Source organism: Aulonocara sp. 'chitande type north' Nkhata Bay, linkage group LG16 (genome assembly GCF_057382095.1).
Source record: "Aulonocara sp. 'chitande type north' Nkhata Bay isolate Kocher_YH1m ecotype deep benthic linkage group LG16, A_spYH_male_GT1.1, whole genome shotgun sequence".
NCBI lineage: Eukaryota > Metazoa > Chordata > Actinopteri > Cichliformes > Cichlidae > Aulonocara > Aulonocara sp. 'chitande type north' Nkhata Bay.
Window position 1 is genome coordinate 4,501,337 of NC_141359.1, and position 20,413 is coordinate 4,521,749.

At 41.8% G+C, this 20,413-nt stretch overlaps 1 protein-coding gene across 6 annotated transcripts; it reads left to right on the forward strand.

Moving 5' to 3' along the window:
* Positions 1-273: 273 nt before the first annotated feature.
* ttll4 (tubulin tyrosine ligase-like family, member 4) lies at positions 274-19,714 on the forward strand. 6 transcript variants are annotated; one of them, XM_086267796.1, is made up of 22 exons: positions 441-627; positions 1,611-2,656; positions 3,564-3,753; positions 3,835-4,026; positions 5,974-6,124; positions 6,203-6,273; positions 6,416-6,470; positions 9,293-9,411; positions 12,537-12,647; positions 12,954-13,030; positions 13,117-13,311; positions 15,312-15,394; positions 15,481-15,609; positions 15,699-15,821; positions 16,149-16,247; positions 16,727-16,861; positions 16,942-17,079; positions 17,169-17,265; positions 17,493-17,703; positions 18,743-18,810; positions 18,900-18,970; positions 19,091-19,714. In XM_086267796.1, the coding sequence occupies exons 2-22, from the start codon at positions 2,141-2,143 to the stop codon at positions 19,242-19,244; spliced, it is 2,985 nt and encodes a 994-aa protein (XP_086123922.1). In that variant the 5' UTR covers positions 441-627; positions 1,611-2,140; the 3' UTR covers positions 19,245-19,714. The 6 variants fall into 6 exon arrangements, with proteins under 6 accessions (XP_086123919.1, XP_086123922.1, XP_086123920.1 ...); XM_086267793.1 differs by lacking the exon at positions 441-627 and adding an exon at positions 274-426 and having other exon boundaries at positions 3,564-4,026; XM_086267794.1 differs by having other exon boundaries at positions 441-631; positions 3,564-4,026.
* Positions 19,715-20,413: the final 699 nt, after the last annotated feature.

Sequence of the window (20,413 nt, forward strand, 5' to 3'; positions counted from 1 at the left end):
CGGGGAGATAGTACCTTCGTTTGACACCCTACCTCTCGTTACTTTGCTGTGTTAGTATCATGTTAGAACACAATATATGGTGAATTTATTTTATTTATTTATTTGAAAGAAAACACCTAAAAGGAAACTGGGAGAGATTAAAATAAAGTTTAATCTAGGAATTGTTACGCAAAGGATTTCATCAGATTCATGTAATCTGTTTGGTGTCGAAGCAAATAAACGTTTCTTTCGTTCCCTGTGCCCACTAAGATCTGAACCAGATTCCCTTGGCAACAGTTACTAGGGACTGTAGCGCGGGATCCGCACTATGAAGTGACGTATCTTTACCAGGTGGTGGCAGTAACGCTCCGCCAAAAACCTCTACGAAGAAGAAGTCCTGCTCTAGGGTTTGTTTGTACGGCCCACACTCAACACCAATTGGTGGCGGTAAGCAAAACATTTCGCTGTTTGCCAACCGCCAATAAATACTGATAAAAAGAAGAAGAAGAAGAAGTCCTGCTCTCTTATTGGTTCAATAGACGATCTTGGGTCACGCTGATGTATCATTTGGATTTTTAAGCTCAGCGGTGCAACATGCATCCTATCGTTCGACTAGGAACACCAGCTTTAGTCATTACATGAGACAAAGTAGGTACGAACATAGAATAACAAGATTCCTATGAGTTCATAAAAGTATTTTATCCTCCGGGCAGTTCTTAGAGCACATGACGACAGTTTAGCAGTTTAATTGAATCGGTCTGGGTTGCTAAGCTAACACGAAGTGAACATTGTAGCGGTAAACTGAAGGTAGGTTAGTTAAACTGGCTTTATGTATGGCTACCCCACAGGGTGGGTGCATTGTTTCGCGTCAGCTAACACCATTTTATCACTTAACGTAATCAAACTAGACTTATAAGTAGGCTAATGTGAAGCTAAACTGAAGCGGCATGTCAGCTCACACGTGAATTCTCCACGCTTTCTCTGACAGTCGTCACTATGACAAAAGTCAGCAGCGACAGCCGTGAATATGGGACGTTATAGTTTACTTCAAGCTAGCCAACTCCCCACGTTCGGTCTTGCTGATCTATAGGACATCGCCACAGTGTTCTATATGCCCTTAATATTACCTGAAGCATGTTAGCCGTAGTACACGTTACGTAAAGGCACCCAAAATTAAAAATGCATACGGAATACAACAATCTGCCCCCATTATGGCTGGGCTATGTGTTCAACGGCCGTCATCTCAAATATAACATATAATTGGAACACAATCTGACAGAAAATATGGGGGAAAACCCAAAACAAAAACAACTGCAATTAAGTGAGTTAACCACCAACACAGATATATTCTTCCAGTCACCCAATGCTATTCTTCAAAGATTAAACCATAAAGATGCAATATTTCTAAGTAGTTTAATCTCAATCTAAAACTTGTTCTGTAATTTAAGCAACCTAAAATGTTCACAACCCAGTTTTTCAGTGATACAAAAATTTGGATTACCTGTGACATTGTATGTGCCTACTGCAGTAAAATGGCTTGAATATGTGCAAATACTAAGTGATGATAATATGAAAGGATTTTCATAATAATTAATAATAACTGACTGTGCTTTTTTCTCTTGTGCTTACAGTATTAGGGCTGAGAGTGGACAGTTTCATTTCCTGTAACGTGACTGAGGATGATATGATGGCTGTGGGGGATCCCATTCTCCTGTCAAGTCCTGATACCTTAGTGTGAATAATCTGGTGCAGCCACATTTCTTCCTGCAGCAGTATATGAGAAAATGACGGAAAAACACCTCCTGATGAACCAGAGACTTAAGATTCATCTTGAATTACGTATACTTCACACCTGAAAACATCTAAACCTGCAGCACAACCACAAGTCAATGTTTTCCTGCTTACCTCCAGCCCAGATGAGAGGCCCAGACATTTGCCATGGAAGTAGTGGTTACTGTTGGTCTGGCTTTATCAAGAACTGGTTATCTGTTTAGTTGGAGTTGACCTTGAAAATCACCAACTTTGGGTCAGCAAGAGGAGGAGGAGCTTTCAGCCATTCATTTATTAGTTTTCTCAACTGTCAAATTGTTTACTGTGATCACCCAAAACTCTGCCACAAAACCAGCCTTTAGAAATAAGGACGACATCGCTGGTTTTTACCATGCCAACCAACCAGTCCTCCCCCTGGGGTGGAGGGAAGCTTGTGGCTTGTTCTAGTGCAGATCATCCCAACACCACAACCCCTGTAAGTGCACAAGCCAAGACAGTTAGAGTCACAAAAGTGCCTTATAGTTATGTCTCCTTTGAGCTATCCAGGAAGAATGACCAAGCCAAGTCACCGGTGGTTGCTGTTTGTGAAAAAGGCGATGGCACCTTCACCGCTGTGTCAGATGGAATTCTAACCCCAAACAAACTGCTGGTACCAGGGCTGAAGCAGACTGGCTGCAGCCTAACACAGGCCAGTAACAAGATGGAAAACCAGGTTGGCCTTAATGTCCAGCTGCCAGATACCATGCCAAAATCTACATCGTCTGAGAGCTCTCAGTCTGCAAACATTTCAGCAGTGGAGAGTCATCAGGCTGCCACAGGCGATGCACTTATGGGACTGGGGGCAGTGTCTCATCAAGATCTGCTGATTATAGGGAAGCAGGCTTCCCAGCACACCAAGAAGCTGACGGTGAGTGCTTTTCCAGCACTGATCATTTCTAGGAATGTTTTGGGTTGCAACCAATTGCTCAGGCCATTGTTTAAACGACTGTGTAGTCTACAGCTGCCTTTATATTTTAGCATGTCCTCTGACAGAACCTCTGAACAGCTGTATAGCACTGTAAAACATGGATATGGTTATCAGCAGAGTTTCCTGTGCAATGGCTGCATGTTTGTGGGTAAAGCCCATTTGGAACACGCTTTGTCCTGTACATTGTATTCTGTGGAGAGTTGTGTGTTGTACAAGTTGTATGTTGGGTCTTTTAATAATTTTGAAGGTATTTAAATATATTTTGTATACAAAAGTATTTTTGAGTGGGCTGATGGAAAGAACTCATTTTGCAGCTGGAAGTGAAGTTGAGTTATCAGTAGTGAGCAATAACTTGTACACTGTAGATAATAATTAAATGCAGGTGTAATAATAATTACCATGATTTAAAAATCATTTTAGCCACGTCTAAGCTCACTTGACTGGGATTTAATATGTGGCACACTTCAATCAATAATTCCATTATTTGATATGTTCTTGCACTAAAACAAGATTCCTGTTGTGAATAATATGTTCCAGATTTTAGACGTTTAAAGTTGTTATGATGCTTAATGCTCGAACTCACCAAAGCCAACTTTTATTTCTACTTTTCCACACAGTGCTTGTTGTAGGTGCAGCCACAACAACCATCATGGTTTGTTTTTCCATAAATATGTTTGACATGTTCAAGTCTAGTGATTTAAACCAATCATTGTGTAGGGCTGTATTAGGGATCAGTAAAAGCAAATAGTTCATTATAGGCAAAACCGTAATTTAGCCACCTTCAGAAATATACCTATAATTTTAGGTTTATGCAAGTCTGTCTGATATTGTTTTGTTTTCTCCGCAGTGTGAGGCTGCAGACTGTTTCTCTTTGCCACCCGTGCCTGACATGTGCCTTAGTCTTTGTCAACATCAGGGGCCAGCTGTGGAGAAGGATGCTTCCAGCCTCGACAGCACAAACGCTGAGATGAGAAGCACAGGAGGAGAAGCAAAACCTACACAGAGGAGTTATTCAATCCCACCAGCAGCAAAATACGGTCAGACACACAACAGCAGCACAACTTTGTTTGACATTTCTTTTGACTGTCAGCTCCTTGTGAAAGGTGTTCCTCTCACAGTTTTGGGAGCAACTGCAATCACCAAGTCCCAAAAAAGAGCATCACTAGATCTAACCAAGCAGATCCCATGTAGTGTGCTGGGAAGAACCCAGCCCACATGCAAACGTATCAGTTCCTTTCCAAACAGTCCCACGCCACCTTTGAAATGTGCCAGTGACTCAGAAAAGCCACCTCCACCAGACGCTGCTGCAGGTAATCAGAACTTTTTGTTTGCTTGTGCTACACCCATATTAATGGAACCCAGGACGTGGAGATTGTCTGGGTATAGATATGAATATGAGATAACAAACTAATTTAAAGGTACAGTTGTTTTTTGAGTTTTATTAATAGAACAGCAAAGAGTATTGTACTCATAAATGGTAAGATCAACTGCATCTTCCAGCTAATTGACTGATTTTCATAAACTTTAATTAATCCATTGAACACTCATATGAGCAGGCACCGGTTTGTGGGAGATGGAGGATGGTTTGGACCTCAGACTGTGGAGATATGGAGTTGGCATTGGTTGCAAAATCTCTGTGCATTGAGATTTTTCCCCAGTGGTGACAAGCCTTATTTTTTCCAGTGAGGTAGATGTCACTCCACACCGTCACGCTGCTAAGGCTGTTGTTACCCTGTTGATGCAGCAATCAGCTTAGCGTTCTCCACGTCTTCTCTGCACAATGAACTCTATGATCTAACTGCACTAGACCCAATCTGAACATAATGTTTCTCCGTATGTTAGGATTTCAGTGCACATATTGCAGCACAGCAGTGCAGATGGGCCTGGCAGTGAAGTGCAGTTAAATCAGCTAGCTATGGTTGTCGAGAAGCTGATTCTGAAAGTTTCCTTGAAAGGACATTTTTCCATCAAAGGTTGTTGTGAGTTTGTTTGTTAAAATGGTTTTATTCTGGCAGAAAGAGCAAGTAAAATAAACTAAAGGTCTGGAGGCCGGGCAAAAAAGATGGAAGCAGTCTGAGCCGGCCATGCAATAGGCTGTAGGAACATCTTTTCTCCCGTAACGGAAAAGTTAAACTAGCAAACAAAGCTGCGAAACAAAGTGTCTTTGAATGGCAAAGATGCAGAAATGTGTGCGTATAGTACAGAGCCATGGCTCAGTGTCTAAATAAGCATTTATAATTCTAAACTGGTTTGAGTTGCTGCTCAATACAGACAAGCCAAGGAGCTGACCTCCCAGCCCATTGTTCATCAGTGGGCTAGTTTTAGTCATTGTGCAGATGTCCTGTTTATAAGGTTGGAAACCTGCAGTCAGCTGAGACAGTCACCTGGATGATGACAACTCGTTTCTCCCACTGATGCTACGCCCAGATGAACAGAATCAACCTTTGGGAAGCCCAAGCAAAATGTTGGACTTTTAACTCTGTGTCTGGGATCCTTATACAAGTCAACACAGCAGCATAGGTCGTGTTTTACACAGGCTGTCTTTGGTTAATACAAAGGGTTAGGGTTGACACTGCTAGCATAACGGACAGGCTTTTGACGGAGCTCCCACACAAACGCAAAGCAGGAGATGAAGCATCACTGAATATGTTTCCAAACCAACTTCATTTTGAGCCAAACACTAGAAAATATGGTGAGGCAGACCTTCCCTTTGGCTTCACCTGCACAAGTGTGGAGGTAGGTCTCCCTGCAGGATTGGGTTTCCCTGCGTCGGGAGCAGCGCTGGGCTGTTCAAATCACGGGCAAACAGAATCCCACATTCTTGATTTTTAGTTCACAAACACTTCTTATAAAGACTAACTACTCCTGACATGTTGGAGATGTTTGGGGGGGGGGGGATTTTTCTTCTAAAACAAAGGGGGGCCTAGCAAAAAAAGTTTGGGAACCACTGGGTTAATATGTTTCCACCCACTGTTCTTTGTTTCAAATGTTGCAAAAAAAAAAGTCACAAATTTTTAAAAACACATACTCGGTCAACCGTACCCAGCATTATGAGTCTTTAGATATATTTTCATTCTCAATAATTGAATATCCTTATTGAAACAAAGGAGGCCTTTTTATTTATTTATTCATTTGTTTGTATGTTTTTCTTTTAATTTAAAGATTTTTAATGGGCCCCAGTTTTGTATTTACAGTACTGTGTAGTTATGTAGCACAATCCTGTAGTTCACATGCAGATGTTTCCTCCTGTCCTGCAGGAGCCTTGGTGGGCTCAATGACCAATCAGATTTCAGCCATTCGCCTCACAAGACAGGGACAGCCAGCCTCCACATCAGATTTCTTTCCATCCCTTTCCTCTCCTTCACCGACACAGGAATCCCTGCTTGAAGAGACTCCCCCTCCGCCTGGGTGAGAATCAGCTACATCACATTTCAGGTTTCCTTCCTTCACATCTTTCCTTTAGTGATTACACTTGATTTTGCTCAGCCCAGAGCATGCTGCACAGGCGGATGTAGAAGAAGAGGAGCTGGCTGATGAGCTTGCCTGCAGTGATGACGGTGAGACGTTTAAGTAAACTCTATCATACTTGTGCTGTAGTTAATCAGCTGGTCAGTTTTTTGTTGATGATATTATGACATGTTGTATAATTATGTAATAATATAGTACTGATGAGAACATTGTTATTTGTTGTTGAGTCAGACAGCTCCTCCATCACTGGCACTTCATCCGGAGGGTGCATCACTCTCCCCTCCTGGTAAGACATGCAGTAACCATACACACACCATCACTGGTTTATTTACTGTGACCTTCATAGAACAAAAATTCTTCCAATTCCAAATATGGTTCTTTGTCAATTGAAAGGGAAGTAAAAGTAAAAAAACAACAAAAAACACGCAAACATGCTGCACAGGCACATTTACTTAAGCGATATTTAAAACCTAACATAAACACATTCTTCAGCACATCCTTTTTATCAGTGCGCTCACTTAAAATGTGAACCTGTTGCCACAAGCGTGGCAGCAGCATTGTGGTACAACACTGTAGACGTAGCAGTGGTGTCAGAACGAAGGCTCGTCTCATGTTTGCCAAAGCACATCTTGAGTTTTGGGAAAATATTCTGTGGACTGACAAGTTTGCATTCCTCATTACACCCATCTCATAAGAACACCATCATACCAACAGTCAGATATAGTGGTGGTCATGTGATGGTGTGTTGCTGCTCTGCTGCTTCAGGACCTGGAGGTCTTGCAGTAACTGATGAAACCATGAATTCTGCCCACTTTTGCTAGCCAGCCTTTGTGCTTGATCTCTGCACTTTTTGGTAGCGTGTTTATCAGCATTTATCAGAGTAAACAGGTGTTGTAATCCTCCTTGTGAGCCAGCCGTGACACTGGCATCCAGTGTAGTTACGTAGGAGGATAAAGATCCAAAACACCAGCTCTCTGAATCACTGAAGAAAATAAATAAATGCATCACAATAATGGTTTTGCAGTCAAAGTGTGTTCTTAAATCCAATTAGCACTTTTTATTTACTTGGGTTATCTTTGTCTAATATTACAATTTGTTTGATGATCTGAAACATGCAAGTGTGACAAGGATGCAAAAAAATAAAAGGAAAACTGATGACATAAATAAAATGTAAGCACCAAAACAGTCTATGCAAGTTTTTCCTGAGAAACTTTAAGTAATAATTTATTTAATACTAGTTTATCAACAGTAATGATTGCTTTTATCTCATCTGCTGACACAATTTTGTCATTTATAAAATGAAACTGAATTAGAAGAATCCCCGGTAGAAATGATTCCTCTTCTGCTTAAAGCCGTCCTTCACCACCTAGTCTAAAGAAACTGTCCAAACTCCAGCCTCCTCTCCTAACTGGAATACCTGAAGTAGAGGAGACGAGAGCAGATTCCAGACGGGTTGATGCAGAAATCCTGTTAATTCCGAAGTATTTCAACTTTTTCCTGCAGCTGGCTGTTACTGATTTATTAAGAGTCGCAACATTAGTGGCTGTAGCTCCAGCACCTGCTTCCCATGTTATGCTGCTCCGCCACAGCAGTTATTTGGGACACATATGAGACTGTATACCACCACAATTACAGCAGTTCCAGTACTTCAGTAACCTGTGCTTTTACTCTGACCTTCAGCTAGCTTTTTTACCATTTTCCATACCATACCAGCTTTATTTATAAAGCACTTTACCCACTTTAATTTCCATCAGAAACCTTTAAAGATTTGAACGTTCCTTTCAGGGCCTGGTGCTTTCTGATTGTTCTCCTAAAGTAGTGTCAAATGTCCCTCTGTCCATCAGAGCTTGTGAACTCTTTCAGTTCAAAGGGGCAGACAGCTGGAGAGTGGTGGAAAGGTCTGCAGCATTGTGCATCATATTGTTATCCTCTGTTATGGCGTGAACAGTAGAACTGCCTACCAAAGACTAGGAACTGATTCTCTGTAAAACCACTCTGGATCAGGACTGCTATTGTCACATTTGTTCCTTTTAACCCATCCAGCTGATTGGTTTGTGTTGATCTAAATAGACTGGCACTCTAAATAAAATAACACCCCTCCCTGAAAGCTAAAGCTCCCGTCAAGCTTACCTGTCATCACTGGAAGAAGATCTCTGCTTCCTATGACTGTCATGTGAGTGTTCTGGCATGTTTGTCTGATCAGGTTGACTGTTTATCATTTAACTTGTCATTTTGAACTAGGGCTGTTCGATACAACGATATATATCAGATGACGATATAGAAACATCGTTTCATTTTACGCTATCGTTTGTTTCGTGGTGTCGCAAAATAAACTGTTTACAGCAATGTTTTTCATGTTCTGATGTCACTGTAGTTATTATTAATTTCTTAAAGTTCTCTCTTTCTCTTATATTTAATATAACCACACTACGGACAGACAAGCGCATGTTTTTATGCGTTGTCGTTAGCAACAACGACGGTAACACCACGGCATGTCCGCTTGTTTATTTTTCACATAAACCTTTCACAATAAAGCTCAAGATCCTGTTGAGACTTTTCAAAATAAACTGAATCACGTGAAAGATGCAGATTATTTACGGATGAGAAGCAAAAAAGAGCCGCCAGGTGCTAAAAAATAAACCTTAGACTAAAACGTTAGAACAGGCTTCTCCCCGCAGCACGCCGTGTAAGAAATACTCACAAAGGAAACGGCGCCGTTACAACTTCTGTCTAAAAATGTATCGTTTCATGCATCGGTTAAAACACTCGACTCACCTACACGACGCCCAGCAGGAAACACTTCACCTGCCCGAGATTCACAGAATTGACAGAAAATGTTACATTTGTGTGATTTATATCGTTATCGGACGATAGATGTTTTATATCGGGAGATGAGATTCTGGTCATATCGCACAGCCCTATTTTGAACCGCCTTTGAAATACTGTCCTATGAGATGGTGTATTTGCTTGCTCTCTATGAGCAGAGGAGACTTGACATTACAACTGTGAACCAGATGCCAGCGTCTCGTAGTTAGAAGTTGGCAAACGTAACTCTAACCATGAGATGTGGGCATAGGGATGATGTTCATTACTTTGTCTTTCTGTCAGCATCGAGGAGCCAATGTCGTTGGAACCAGGAGACAGTCAAGAGGAGCAACCAGCACTAGTTCCCAGTCTGTTTCCCCGTATCCCTCCGACCCTCTACTTCAGCACCGCCAATGAGAAAGGTCAGAGTTGTAACTGTAATATAAGAAGTTTACTATCACAGATCATTGATCTTCAGTTATTTATGTGTCTCTGCAACACCCTGTAACTTCTTGATTTATATCTTTACAACACGTCCACATGATCTCATTTATGGCTTTTTTCATTTTGGGGTCACCAAACGTTTGGTTCCACAGCCTCAGTCGCTGCCGGGGCTAAAACAGCATGGAAAATAGCTGAATCGTTTAGATATGTTTAAGAAGTATTTTTAGACTCCACTGTTACTGCGTTGCAGATATTTACAATGCTTGTTTGTCTAAAAAATGTTTGCTCTTAGCTGGAAGATTGCACTTCTGGTTAATTTACCACTGAATTTGCACTGAATCGGTCTAATTTGTGACTTGTTAGCTAATCAAAAAGTAGTCGAAAAAGTTTAACCCAGATGAATATTTATTTATTTATATATATATATATATATATATATATATATATATATATATATATATATATATATATATTTTTTTTTTTTTTTAAGACCTATTTGAAGACTGTAATCACATTTTTTTTTCAATAATCAAATTTGTGGCACTTTATGCTGTGTTTAACATGATATACACACAACATCAGATCAGCCTCTGAAGTCATGTTAGCAGTGAGAGCTTTTCTGTCATGTTAACATCCACACACCTGTACAGAATGCACACCTGACCCCTCGACAGATGCTGACCTTCTGTGTCAGCTGACAAACCGGGAACATCAGTGGTTTGAGCAGCTGTCACCTGTTAGTTATGTTACTAGGTTTGTGTCCATTTGCATAACTATTTTCCAGCACAGAGTGAGGGACACCTACGCAGTCGTACTTGCATGCAGTTCTCATAAAAACCAGCAGCACATAGCTTTGGATGGCACTGTGCATAGGTCAGATGCTGATGGGTGAATTCAGGCCTGGAACAGAAAAGGAGCTTAGAAAACAGGATGAGAAGGAAAGAGTGGCTGCACTGTTCAGCGCTTTGTTTGTCATAACACGTGTCTGAAGTCCCAACATCAGCACGAGCAGGAGAAGCCCACAGACATGTTGTTAGTGACTCTGTCCCCTGGTGACCGTAAACTGCTACAACACGTGAAGATCGGTCTGCAAAGCTGGCTGTGTGCTGGAGGACCAACCATGCTCCAGCCTTTACAGTCCATCAAGCTTTTTTACAACTTCAGTAAGAGGGACACAGACAAGCCACCCAAATCCACACACCACCTGAACTATGCTGTCTGTCATTCATACCTACAGCCATGCAACACCACCAGAAACCAACCAGTATTGCCAAGAAAGAAACTTTGAAAGATCTGCATTAGTTTCTCCATACTTGTAGGTTGCTGGTTAGTGTGACCGATACCACAAGTCTTTATGGTGTGGTTGTAACAGAGCACTCCAGACAAGTGCATAATACCAGCAGTCTCCAAAGTAGGGCTGCCACAAACGATTATTTTGATAGTCGACTAATCAGATCATCATCCATTGGACGTAAAACGTACAGCTGCTTGCACCAGCAGCATCTGCTCTTATATAACGATCATTAGCTTACAGCTCGATGTGTTTAAGGTCTGTGCTAACTAACAATAAAGACAAGATGATAGTTTGCAGATTTGCAGATTGTCTCGGTGGAGTTTAATAAACTCGGCCGTCTGCTCCTTCATATGTAAAATATAACAGGACACTGGAGTAAACTCCCAACCATCTCACACTTCTGATGATCAGCTGTCTGCTTGACGTTTATTCAGCTGTGTAAAAACTAGAACTTTAATCTCAGCCAAACAGATTTACTCAGGAACAAATAAAACACTGGAAAAAGCCAAACAATCAAATGTTTAAGTTATCTGAGTGACTTGTGTATCATGTTTAACCTGAGTAGCCAAAGACCACAGGGGTTTGAAAATGATGTTCCAGGAGTTCGCTGCTCTCGCCGGCTCTAGTGACCCTTGACCTCCCTGTCTGCTATCGAGCTGGTGGGTAACGGATGTCTCTGAAAACGTTGGAGCACTTTTGGAAAAATGTGATTACTTGATGAACCGAGCAGATATTTGAAGTTTACACAGCTACAGTCTCACCTGAAAATATCTTAAACGTTTATTTTGTGACCCAGAAAGATTAATAAGAGTGATATTAAAACTAAGCAGCTGCTGCCATTGTTGGAAACTGGAATTGGCAGGGCCGCGCTATGAATTCTGGGATATGGTGGGTCACGAAGGATACACCCGACCCATCCTCCAGATCTGGGGAAAAGGAGGACGCATTTGACAGCCGAATTTGGACAGGCTTCGTCGCGTCACTGTAATCGGCCTTCAAATGCGGCCTCAGGACGATGCGGCCCCTGAATTTGGACAGAAGGCGTTTAACGGCAGCTGGCATCCTTCTTAGATGCAGTGCTGCCACCTTCTGTTTCAGTCCCTTACTACACTCTTAAATCCTACTGCAGGATCTTACAAAGCTTCAAACGACGCGTCGACTGTTAAAATAGTCGTGGCTACTTCAGAGCCTACATTAATGCTGCTGGGTAAGATAAAACCCATGACAGAGGTTTACTCATCAATCAAACGTGGTGCATTGTTACAAGAGTAATATTCAGTGATCTGTAGATTTCTGGTCTATCACAGTATGTAGACCATTGTATGTGCCCAGAAAACTCCAGCATACATCTGTAGAGCCCACCCTCAGATAATGAGGATAACCCAGGCAGAGAACAATCCTCTGGGGGGCGCTCTCACTTAGTTTGAGCTCTCTCTGCAGTAGAGTAGCACTTCCTGTTCCTCTCAGAACAAACAGAGCACACTCTCCTGCCTCTGTACCCTCTTAACAGAGAAAACTATTTCCTGTCTGATCATTTCCTGATAACATTTACAATAATTGATTACACAGCAGTGGGGAGTGGACTTTATCACAGTAGATGTCTTTCTGAAAGCGCTGTAACTAAGTTTAAGAATATAATCCACCCACTGTTATTATCTTCAATGCCCTGTACCAACACAGAGCAGAGCAGCTGCCTGAACGTGTTGATTATTATGTTAATATTTTCACTTCTTCACTGTATACACCTCTGGATACTGTATTTTACAGCATGTGTTACCTGTTAAAAGAATGAATCGGTGTTCTTTGCAGTGGAACTGCTTCCTGCAGAGCAAAGGCGACTGTTAAAATGGAAGATGAGCACCGTAACTCCTAATATTGTCAAGCAAACCATCGGCAGATCACACTTCAGAGTCACAAAGAGTAAGTTGTTACATGTCGCTACATGTCACACACAGATATTGCTGAAACTGGTTCTTTGAAAGTCTCTGGGATTAGCCGTGACAAGATTGCTTTTTTCTAAAACGATTTGTGTACAGTTAAAAAGCAGTTTTTCCTTCCCACTGTCGCTGAGTGCTTGCTCATAGGGGTCATATGATTGTTGAGGTTAGTGTATATCTATGGGGGCAACAAAAACATTAGATGGTGAAGAATTTCAGTCTAATATTTAAAGGCTAAGATAAAAAGGTAACTCCTGACCCTGGCTGATAAACACGTGTTGTCACATAGAAAGCCATGACTGGCTGGGCTGCTGGGGACACCACATGAAGTCACCTGGCTTCAAAGCTCTTGGAGAACACCAGAAGGTCAGCGCCTGCACATGGACTACTCTTGATAGTACGCTGAGAAAGTCCAGATTTTGACTGTACTTTTGTGTATTTGTGTGTCCCAGCTGAACCATTTTCCAGGAACATTTCAGATTGGGAGAAAGGACCGGCTGTGGAGGAACCTATCCAAGATGCAAGTCCGCTTCGGCAAACAAGAGTTCAGTTTTTTCCCCCAGACCTTTGTTCTTCCTCAAGACATCAAGCTGCTCCGCAAAGCCTGGGAGGAAGGGGGCGCCAAACAAAAATGGATCATCAAACCTGTACGTTCAGGTCATAGAGTGTAACTTTATCAGAGGTGGAAAGAGTACTAAAATATTTTACTCAAGTAAAAGTACTATTACTTTGCTGAAATTTTACTCAAGTACAAGTAAAATTACCTGTCTAAAAATGTACTCAAGTAAAAGTAAAAAGTAGCTCATTTAAAATTTACTCAGAGTAAAAGTTACATAGTTACTTTTTTGTCAGCAGGAGGACAGCCTCTTCTGAGTAGTGCGAAACAGACAATGGGATAAATCTCAAAGTAGTTGTTTTTTAATTAAAAGAAAAACTTTACAAATTAAAGCGCAGTGGCAGTTAAACTGCAAGTCTACACATCAAAATGGATAATGGTCACCAAACCAACCAATTCTTTTACATGAGAATGTGTTCTAATGTCAAATAAGAGAACAAGTACTGAATTGAGCCGTACGGCAGCTGCTATAAAAATGTGTTTTCATTTTTTATACTTGGCCCTGCTCTGTTAATTTTGAGGAGCAATTCAATTCAATAAAACTTTATTGATCCTGAAGGTTGACCCCGAAGGAAATTGGGTTAAGGATGCCGACCTTTGCCAGCGCCGACTTACCCTCCGACCATACATACATTACACAAACATCACATGGGGAAGACGGGTCAGAGAGGTATAACAATGGAAAATGCACCACACGAGGAAAGATAAGGAGAAAAAAATAACTCCCCCCAGACTGAGCTCCAACAGGGAGATCAGTTTGAGAACAAAAAAATCACCTCTGCACATGTGTGAACAAATGTGGGTTAAGTAAGAAAGTAGCCGCTTCTGTCTTCTGTCTAATTTAACTATTTTTTTTAAAAATAAATTATTATTATTAACAAACAGGAAAAATGTAAGTAAACTTACCTCTACATGCTTGCGCAGGTTTGATGTGAAATTTTTAAAAGCTGCTAAGTCGGTCTCTCTGGGCAAACACAGCTTGCACTGCATAATAAAGCTGCTGCCTTTCTTGCACTTGAAGCCAAAATGGTCCCTTAAATACGGCCAGGGGTTCACATCCGTTTCTTCGAGTTCAGGGTCAGCAGAATTCGACGGGGTTTCTTTTTTCGCTGGATCCGTACTGCCGATGTCAGACTCCATCTTTATCCTGACCCAACGCTAATTTGTTCTACTACCCATCATTCCCTGCAGTATTTCCGAAGCGCAATGTTGTTGTTTTTTTTGTTTGTTCTTTTAATTTACTCAGTAACGGGTGTGATTGAAAATGTAGCGAAGTACAATACTTTTTAAAAAATATACTTAAGTAAAAGTAAAATTACCGACTTGAAAAATGACTTTAAAAAGTACAAATACACAAAAAAACTACTCAATTACAGTAACGCAAGTAAATGTAATTCTTTACTTTCCACCTTTGAATTTTATGTACTGAAAATCTGCAGGCACGTCTGTGATTGTAATAGACAGCACACTATCTGCCAGATTTACTTAGCAGGGATAGTAGCATAAAAAACATACACAGCACACATTCATGCAGGAGCTTCCAGTTCATTTCATCGACTAAAGGAAACTAGCTGCTCAGATGGAGCGAGTAATCTAATAACAGAAATTTCACTGTCTTTGTGGAAACAACAGTTCAGATGAACTTCCCATTACAGCTGAGATGGTTTGTTGTTGTGGAGGTGGAAGCAGCTGGTTTATTAAAGTCACAAACACCTACGGGGCAACAAACATGTGCAACAATACAACTGTCTGACGCACATTAGCTTTATTTCCTTAAGATAATTAAATATGTTATGTTATAGATTAGAAACTAGAGACAGGTTGAACTATGGAAAAAACAAAGTGTCATTGTACAGCTCTGTGTGTTGGCACTGTTAACACACAGAGGCTTCCTGTAGTCTGAGTAAAACCACTGTGTGGATCCACCTGCACATATTACACATGATTTGTATATGAATCGAGTAAAATGTGTTTTATTTATGTTTTAGTTTATTGTTATTACTTGTTTCCTCTCTTTTTTTTCTTCCATAGCCCGCATCAGCCAGAGGAATAGGCATTCAGGTTATTCACAAGTGGAGTCAGATGCCTCGTAAAAGACCTCTACTTGTTCAGAAGTGAGTAATCCTTTAATAGTTTAGAGCTCAGCAGCCTAAGTAACTCAGTGTTGCTGCATTAACATGCTCTAACTGGATGTTTGCAGGTATCTAGATAAGCCCTACCTCATCAGTGGGAACAAGTTTGACTTGCGGCTCTACGTCTATGTGACATCTTACAACCCACTCAGAGTCTACATGTTCTCAGACGGACTGGTTCGATTTGCTAGCTGCAAGTGAGTTTTCCACCACGTTGATCGTGCCACTTAATTTCACATGGGATGCATATGAATGAGATTCAGTTATCACCCCTCCATGCCTCTAGGTATTCGTCTTCCATGAAGACTCTGAGTAATAAGTTCATGCACCTGACCAACTACAGTGTCAACAAGAAGAACTCTGAGTACCAGACCAACAGTGATTACAAGGCCTGCCAGGGGCACAAATGGTAACACAGAGAATCGAGCTGAAGTGTGAATTGTAGAGAATGTGACCTTTTGACCTTTGGACACAGATGTAGGCGGCTTTTCAATGCTGTGCCAGGCTTTTTTGTCTGAGCTCTCCTCGCTGCACAGCATACGCCGTGTTGTTAAGCTTTTTTGAATGAGCCCGTTTCTACTCCTCGTCCGTTCTCTGGCTGTAGCGTTTTGGACCAGTGGACAGCTTATCAAGGGGCTTTTAGTATAACCTGATAAGGAAATGCAACAGTGTAGTGTAGAATGTCTTTGCTGTTTCTGTATGTATGACTTGGGAGGATATTACTTTGTGTTTTCAGGGCTCTGAAGGCCTTGTGGCAGTACCTCGGGTCAAAGGGAGTCAATACCACCCTGATATGGGAGAAGATTAAAGACATCGTGATCAAAACTATCATAGCGTAAGTTTGCCTGCTCAGTGACTGGCTGCAGAGATCAGTTTGTTTGTATTATATCTTTTAGCTAAAACCATCTGCATCCGTAAACTACTCGTGCAACAGACAGACTCGCAGACAGATTCCCACCCATTGTTTAACTGTTCGAGCTCAAAGGTTCTTTTCCCAGTTTTGATTGCTTCACAGCTGAGTCCCTATCTAGAGTAAATATTGGTATTTGATTTGAATCTTTGTTTTTATTTTTATAGCCTGTGATATTTCTTTAGATGTGTATTTCAATGCAGAAATTGTGATATCTTTCCACTGAGGAACATGTCCTTAAAAATGCTCTAAAAGGTGCTAACCTCACAAACATGCTGCACCTTTAAAGCTAAAAAGGTTGTTAAAAGAAAAGACCCCTGTATGTATTTCTGAAGATTAAACTGTGCATTAGGACAAGGATTAAGATGCTGAAATCAGCTTCCTCCCTCCCGTGTCGTGGCCAGGTCAGAGCCGTATGTTAACAGCCTGATGAAGCTGCACGTTCGGACACCTTACAGCTGCCACGAGCTGTTTGGCTTCGACATCCTGCTGGACGAGAATCTCAAACCCTGGATTCTAGAAGTGAACATATCGCCTAGGTAACAAATGCCCACATTAAAATAACACATTTCTTTAAAAAAAAAAGTTACCTTTAACTACATCTGTAACTCTGATCCAGCCTTCACTCCAACACGGGGCTCGATGTTTCCATAAAGGGTCAGATGATCAAAGATCTCCTGAACTTGGCTGGCTTTCGTATTCCTTCAAGAGAAGATGTGGTTACCCCCTGCAGCAGTGCATCCAGCTCCACCAGCAGGTAACAATAAGACACTACCCCTCTGGGTTTTTAGCTGCAGCCTCAGAAATGACCTCGTCATGAACATGTGTGCACTTGTTTGTTTGTAGTTTGTGCGCAGGGAATGGAGAGAGGCCCAAAGTGGATCTGTCTGCTGATGAGAAGGTCAAAAGAGCCTTTTATCTGAAACAGGGTGAAGCTAACCGGGTACACACACACACACACACACACACACACACACACACACACACACACAGGTTTACACAGTGACTTTAATAGTTTAACAGGAAGCGTAAGTGCATACAGCTACAGGTTTTTTGGTTATTATTATTTATTAATTGGTTGCTTGTGGTGGAAACAAGCACTGGTTTCATTGTTAGCAATAACACAAAGAAGCAGTTATGACCTTGTGCCCTTCATTTTCTCTCTCTCAGGACTTGATGCACACGGTGTTGGATGTTTTGACTCCAGAGGAAATCCGGGTTCTGGCAGAGAGTGAAGATGAGCTGAACCGTCGAGGAGAGTTCGAGCGCGTTTTCCCATCACCATCATCATCTCGCTACCTTCGCTTCTTTGAGTGTCCAAGATACCTCAACATCTTACTGGATGAGTGGGAGCAGAAGTACTGGAACAACAGGGCGAAATGTATGTGCACTGCTGCTTTGAAATAAGATAACGGTCACCTGACTGATGTTAACTTTTCTTTTAGGTTTTGCAGTTCTTGATAACTGTAACTTTATCAAAACACTGTCAGATTCTGTAGTTTTCTCTGATCCCTTTCCCCATTTGGAACAGGATTGATATGTTTAGCTGTCTGTCTGAGTGATGTCCAAAAATGAAGCAGGCAGTATAGATATTTGGGAGAAAACGCCCACCCCCTTAGAGCCTGCGTCTGCTTCCAGACCACCGAAGAAACAACCATAAATCAGTAACTATTTCAGCATCTTCCACATCTGCACCAAAGAGTAAATCAGTGAAATGTGGATTGTTAAACATCAGGTCATGAGCTAATAATTGATGAACCTCACAGAAACCTGGTGATAGCAGGATGATTATGTCGGATTACATGAATCTATATCCCACAGTATTTGTCTTTCTAAAGTGCTGTAACTAAGTTTAAGGATATAATTCACCCACTGTTATCCTCTTCAATGCGCTGTACCATCACAGCACAGAAACAGCTTTAGTGAAGGTTACAGATGATCTTCTTATGGCCTCTGACAGTGGACTCACCTCTGTGCTTGTCCTGCTGGACCTAAACACGCAAATCAGTCCGTGCATGATTGCATTGCTCCGCCCATCAAATGGTCTGTGCATATATCGCCTATCGTCGGTTATTGGACTGATGAATTTTTACATATCACCCATCCCTCGTGTGTATGGTGGTAAAAACCATTCTGGCAAAATGAACTAATAATAACATCAAACAAACATAGAAAAAGTATTGCAGCTCATGCGACTCATGATTGTTATCTGTTATTTCTGATTTATTTATTTTAAGCTGTCGGTACTCCAGTGGGCTGGGGGGCACTAACCTTGTAGTATGGTTTGTTCATCTCCTGCTGGTCCATGTGCAACTTCACTGTTATGTATTCAGCTGGACTGCTGTGACTTTGGCGTGTAGCCACAGAGGGAAGGGAAAACAGTGAAACTGCAGCTCAGGTTTGCTTTGTCTTACGTGCAGGTATCAGCCTACTGAGACCTCTCTGCCAGCAAGGAGTCCATCTGGGAACCAGTGACCCTGCTCACATGGTGAGAAACTGCAGAACAATGAAAGGAAAACATAAAACTAGAAGAGAAAGTGGCTCCTTTAAAATGCTGAAATCAGTCTGTCTTTGTAGTGGTGTAAGTACAGCTACAGCTCCAGGTTTGAACACAACAGACAGGACGTGGTTAGCCCTTCCAGAGCCAGGTACAGGGTTTATTCCAGTAATACACCTATCATATGGAAGTTAGAGTAATAAAGGATGTGGGTTTATTGCACACCGGTCTCTAAGTGAACTCTGCTGCCCTCTCCTGTGTTGTCCTTCAGGGTGGTGGTCAGCCATCAGCTCTGGTCTCAACGCAACAGCAGTATTGACGAGGATCACCAGCAGTGCCTGGATCACCAGCAGTGCCTCGGCCCGGCCTCACCCACAGCCTGCTGTCCCAGCAGTCGGCCTAACTCTGATGATCTGATTTCCTAACCCAGAATACACTGAAAGCTCAGGGTCTGTTTCTTCCCATCCTCTAACCAGTGCTGTCATTTAGCCCTCACCAATCACCAGAAACAGCAAACAAACTGTTGGAGGGAGGGAGTGGATTTTTAGGGTTTAACCCCCTATTTTGTCTCGTTTTAAACTAAAGATTAATAATATATCATTTGTTAAGCATCTCGAAGGTGAGGTGATGAGTAATGGCACAGCACTGTAATTCTTGTGTCTTTAAAAATGACTGTTGGTTTTTAAAAAGAGTCACAAACATCTGTGTGGGACTGGGAGCTGTTTGTGTGTCACTGCTAACTTTGGGGGTTTCTCTGGGTGAAGGTGTTACTGGGTGTTTGACAGAATCTTGTTCTGATGATAGTGACTTACAGGGTGCTTGATGATCAAATATTTACTAAATGGCCTATGATGTGCAAATTGATGGTATTAAAATTTGAGCAGTTTGACTTGAACTTGCAAAACGGACTGTCCTTTACACACAGTGTTTCATGGAGGCTGCCAAGTGCAAGTAAAGCACCAGAATCTAGGTAACAGGTAGAGATGGGTATTGTTTAGGTTTTATCCGATACCGGTGCCAAATCGGTACTTTTGAAATGGTGCCGGTGCTTAAACGGTGCTCGAACCGGTGCTTAAACAATGGAGAACACAAACTTTGTCTAAAAACCTCTCATGTTTTCATTTTTAGCAGTCTCTTTTTTTCTGCAAAATGATAAGGACCGTCCAGCCCCACACACGGGGCGATCCGCGCTAACTCACTAATGGAGATTTACCACACCCGCAGTAGATGTGCTCGGTGTGAGGTCTCGCAGCAAGCTGTCAAATATGGTGCATTTCTCGGCTTTTAACAAAACGCTATGCGTCGCCAGGTGTTTCATCGGATTCGAGGTGTTACCTCCTTTGACAGTATCACAGTATCAGCTTAAAGCACTTGTTGCTGCTGAGTTTGCATCTTTTGCTGTGAAGTACAGCCAGACTTTGACCGCTTCGCTTTGGGCATTTTTACTCTGTAGCTCTGCTCTAAAACAACGTACGTACCTGGGCCCGCCTACTATCCTCGGAAAGGTAAAATGATTGGCTGGAATCCAAAGTGTATCACAGCTCAGGAAAAAAAAAGCACCGAAATGTGCGCTGCTTTTCGGTCTGGTTACTAC

Bases quoted from the DNA above. Each gene is read 5' to 3' on its own strand.
- ttll4 (XM_086267793.1), top strand. From the start codon at position 2,141: ATGCCAACCAACCAGTCCTCCCCCTGGGGTGGAGGGAAGCTTGTGGCT. The intron at 13,312-15,311 runs GTACGTTCAGGT...TTTCTTCCATAG, and splicing joins AAAAATGGATCATCAAACCT to CCCGCATCAGCCAGAGGAAT. The intron at 15,610-15,698 runs GTGAGTTTTCCA...CCATGCCTCTAG, and splicing joins GTTCGATTTGCTAGCTGCAA to GTATTCGTCTTCCATGAAGA.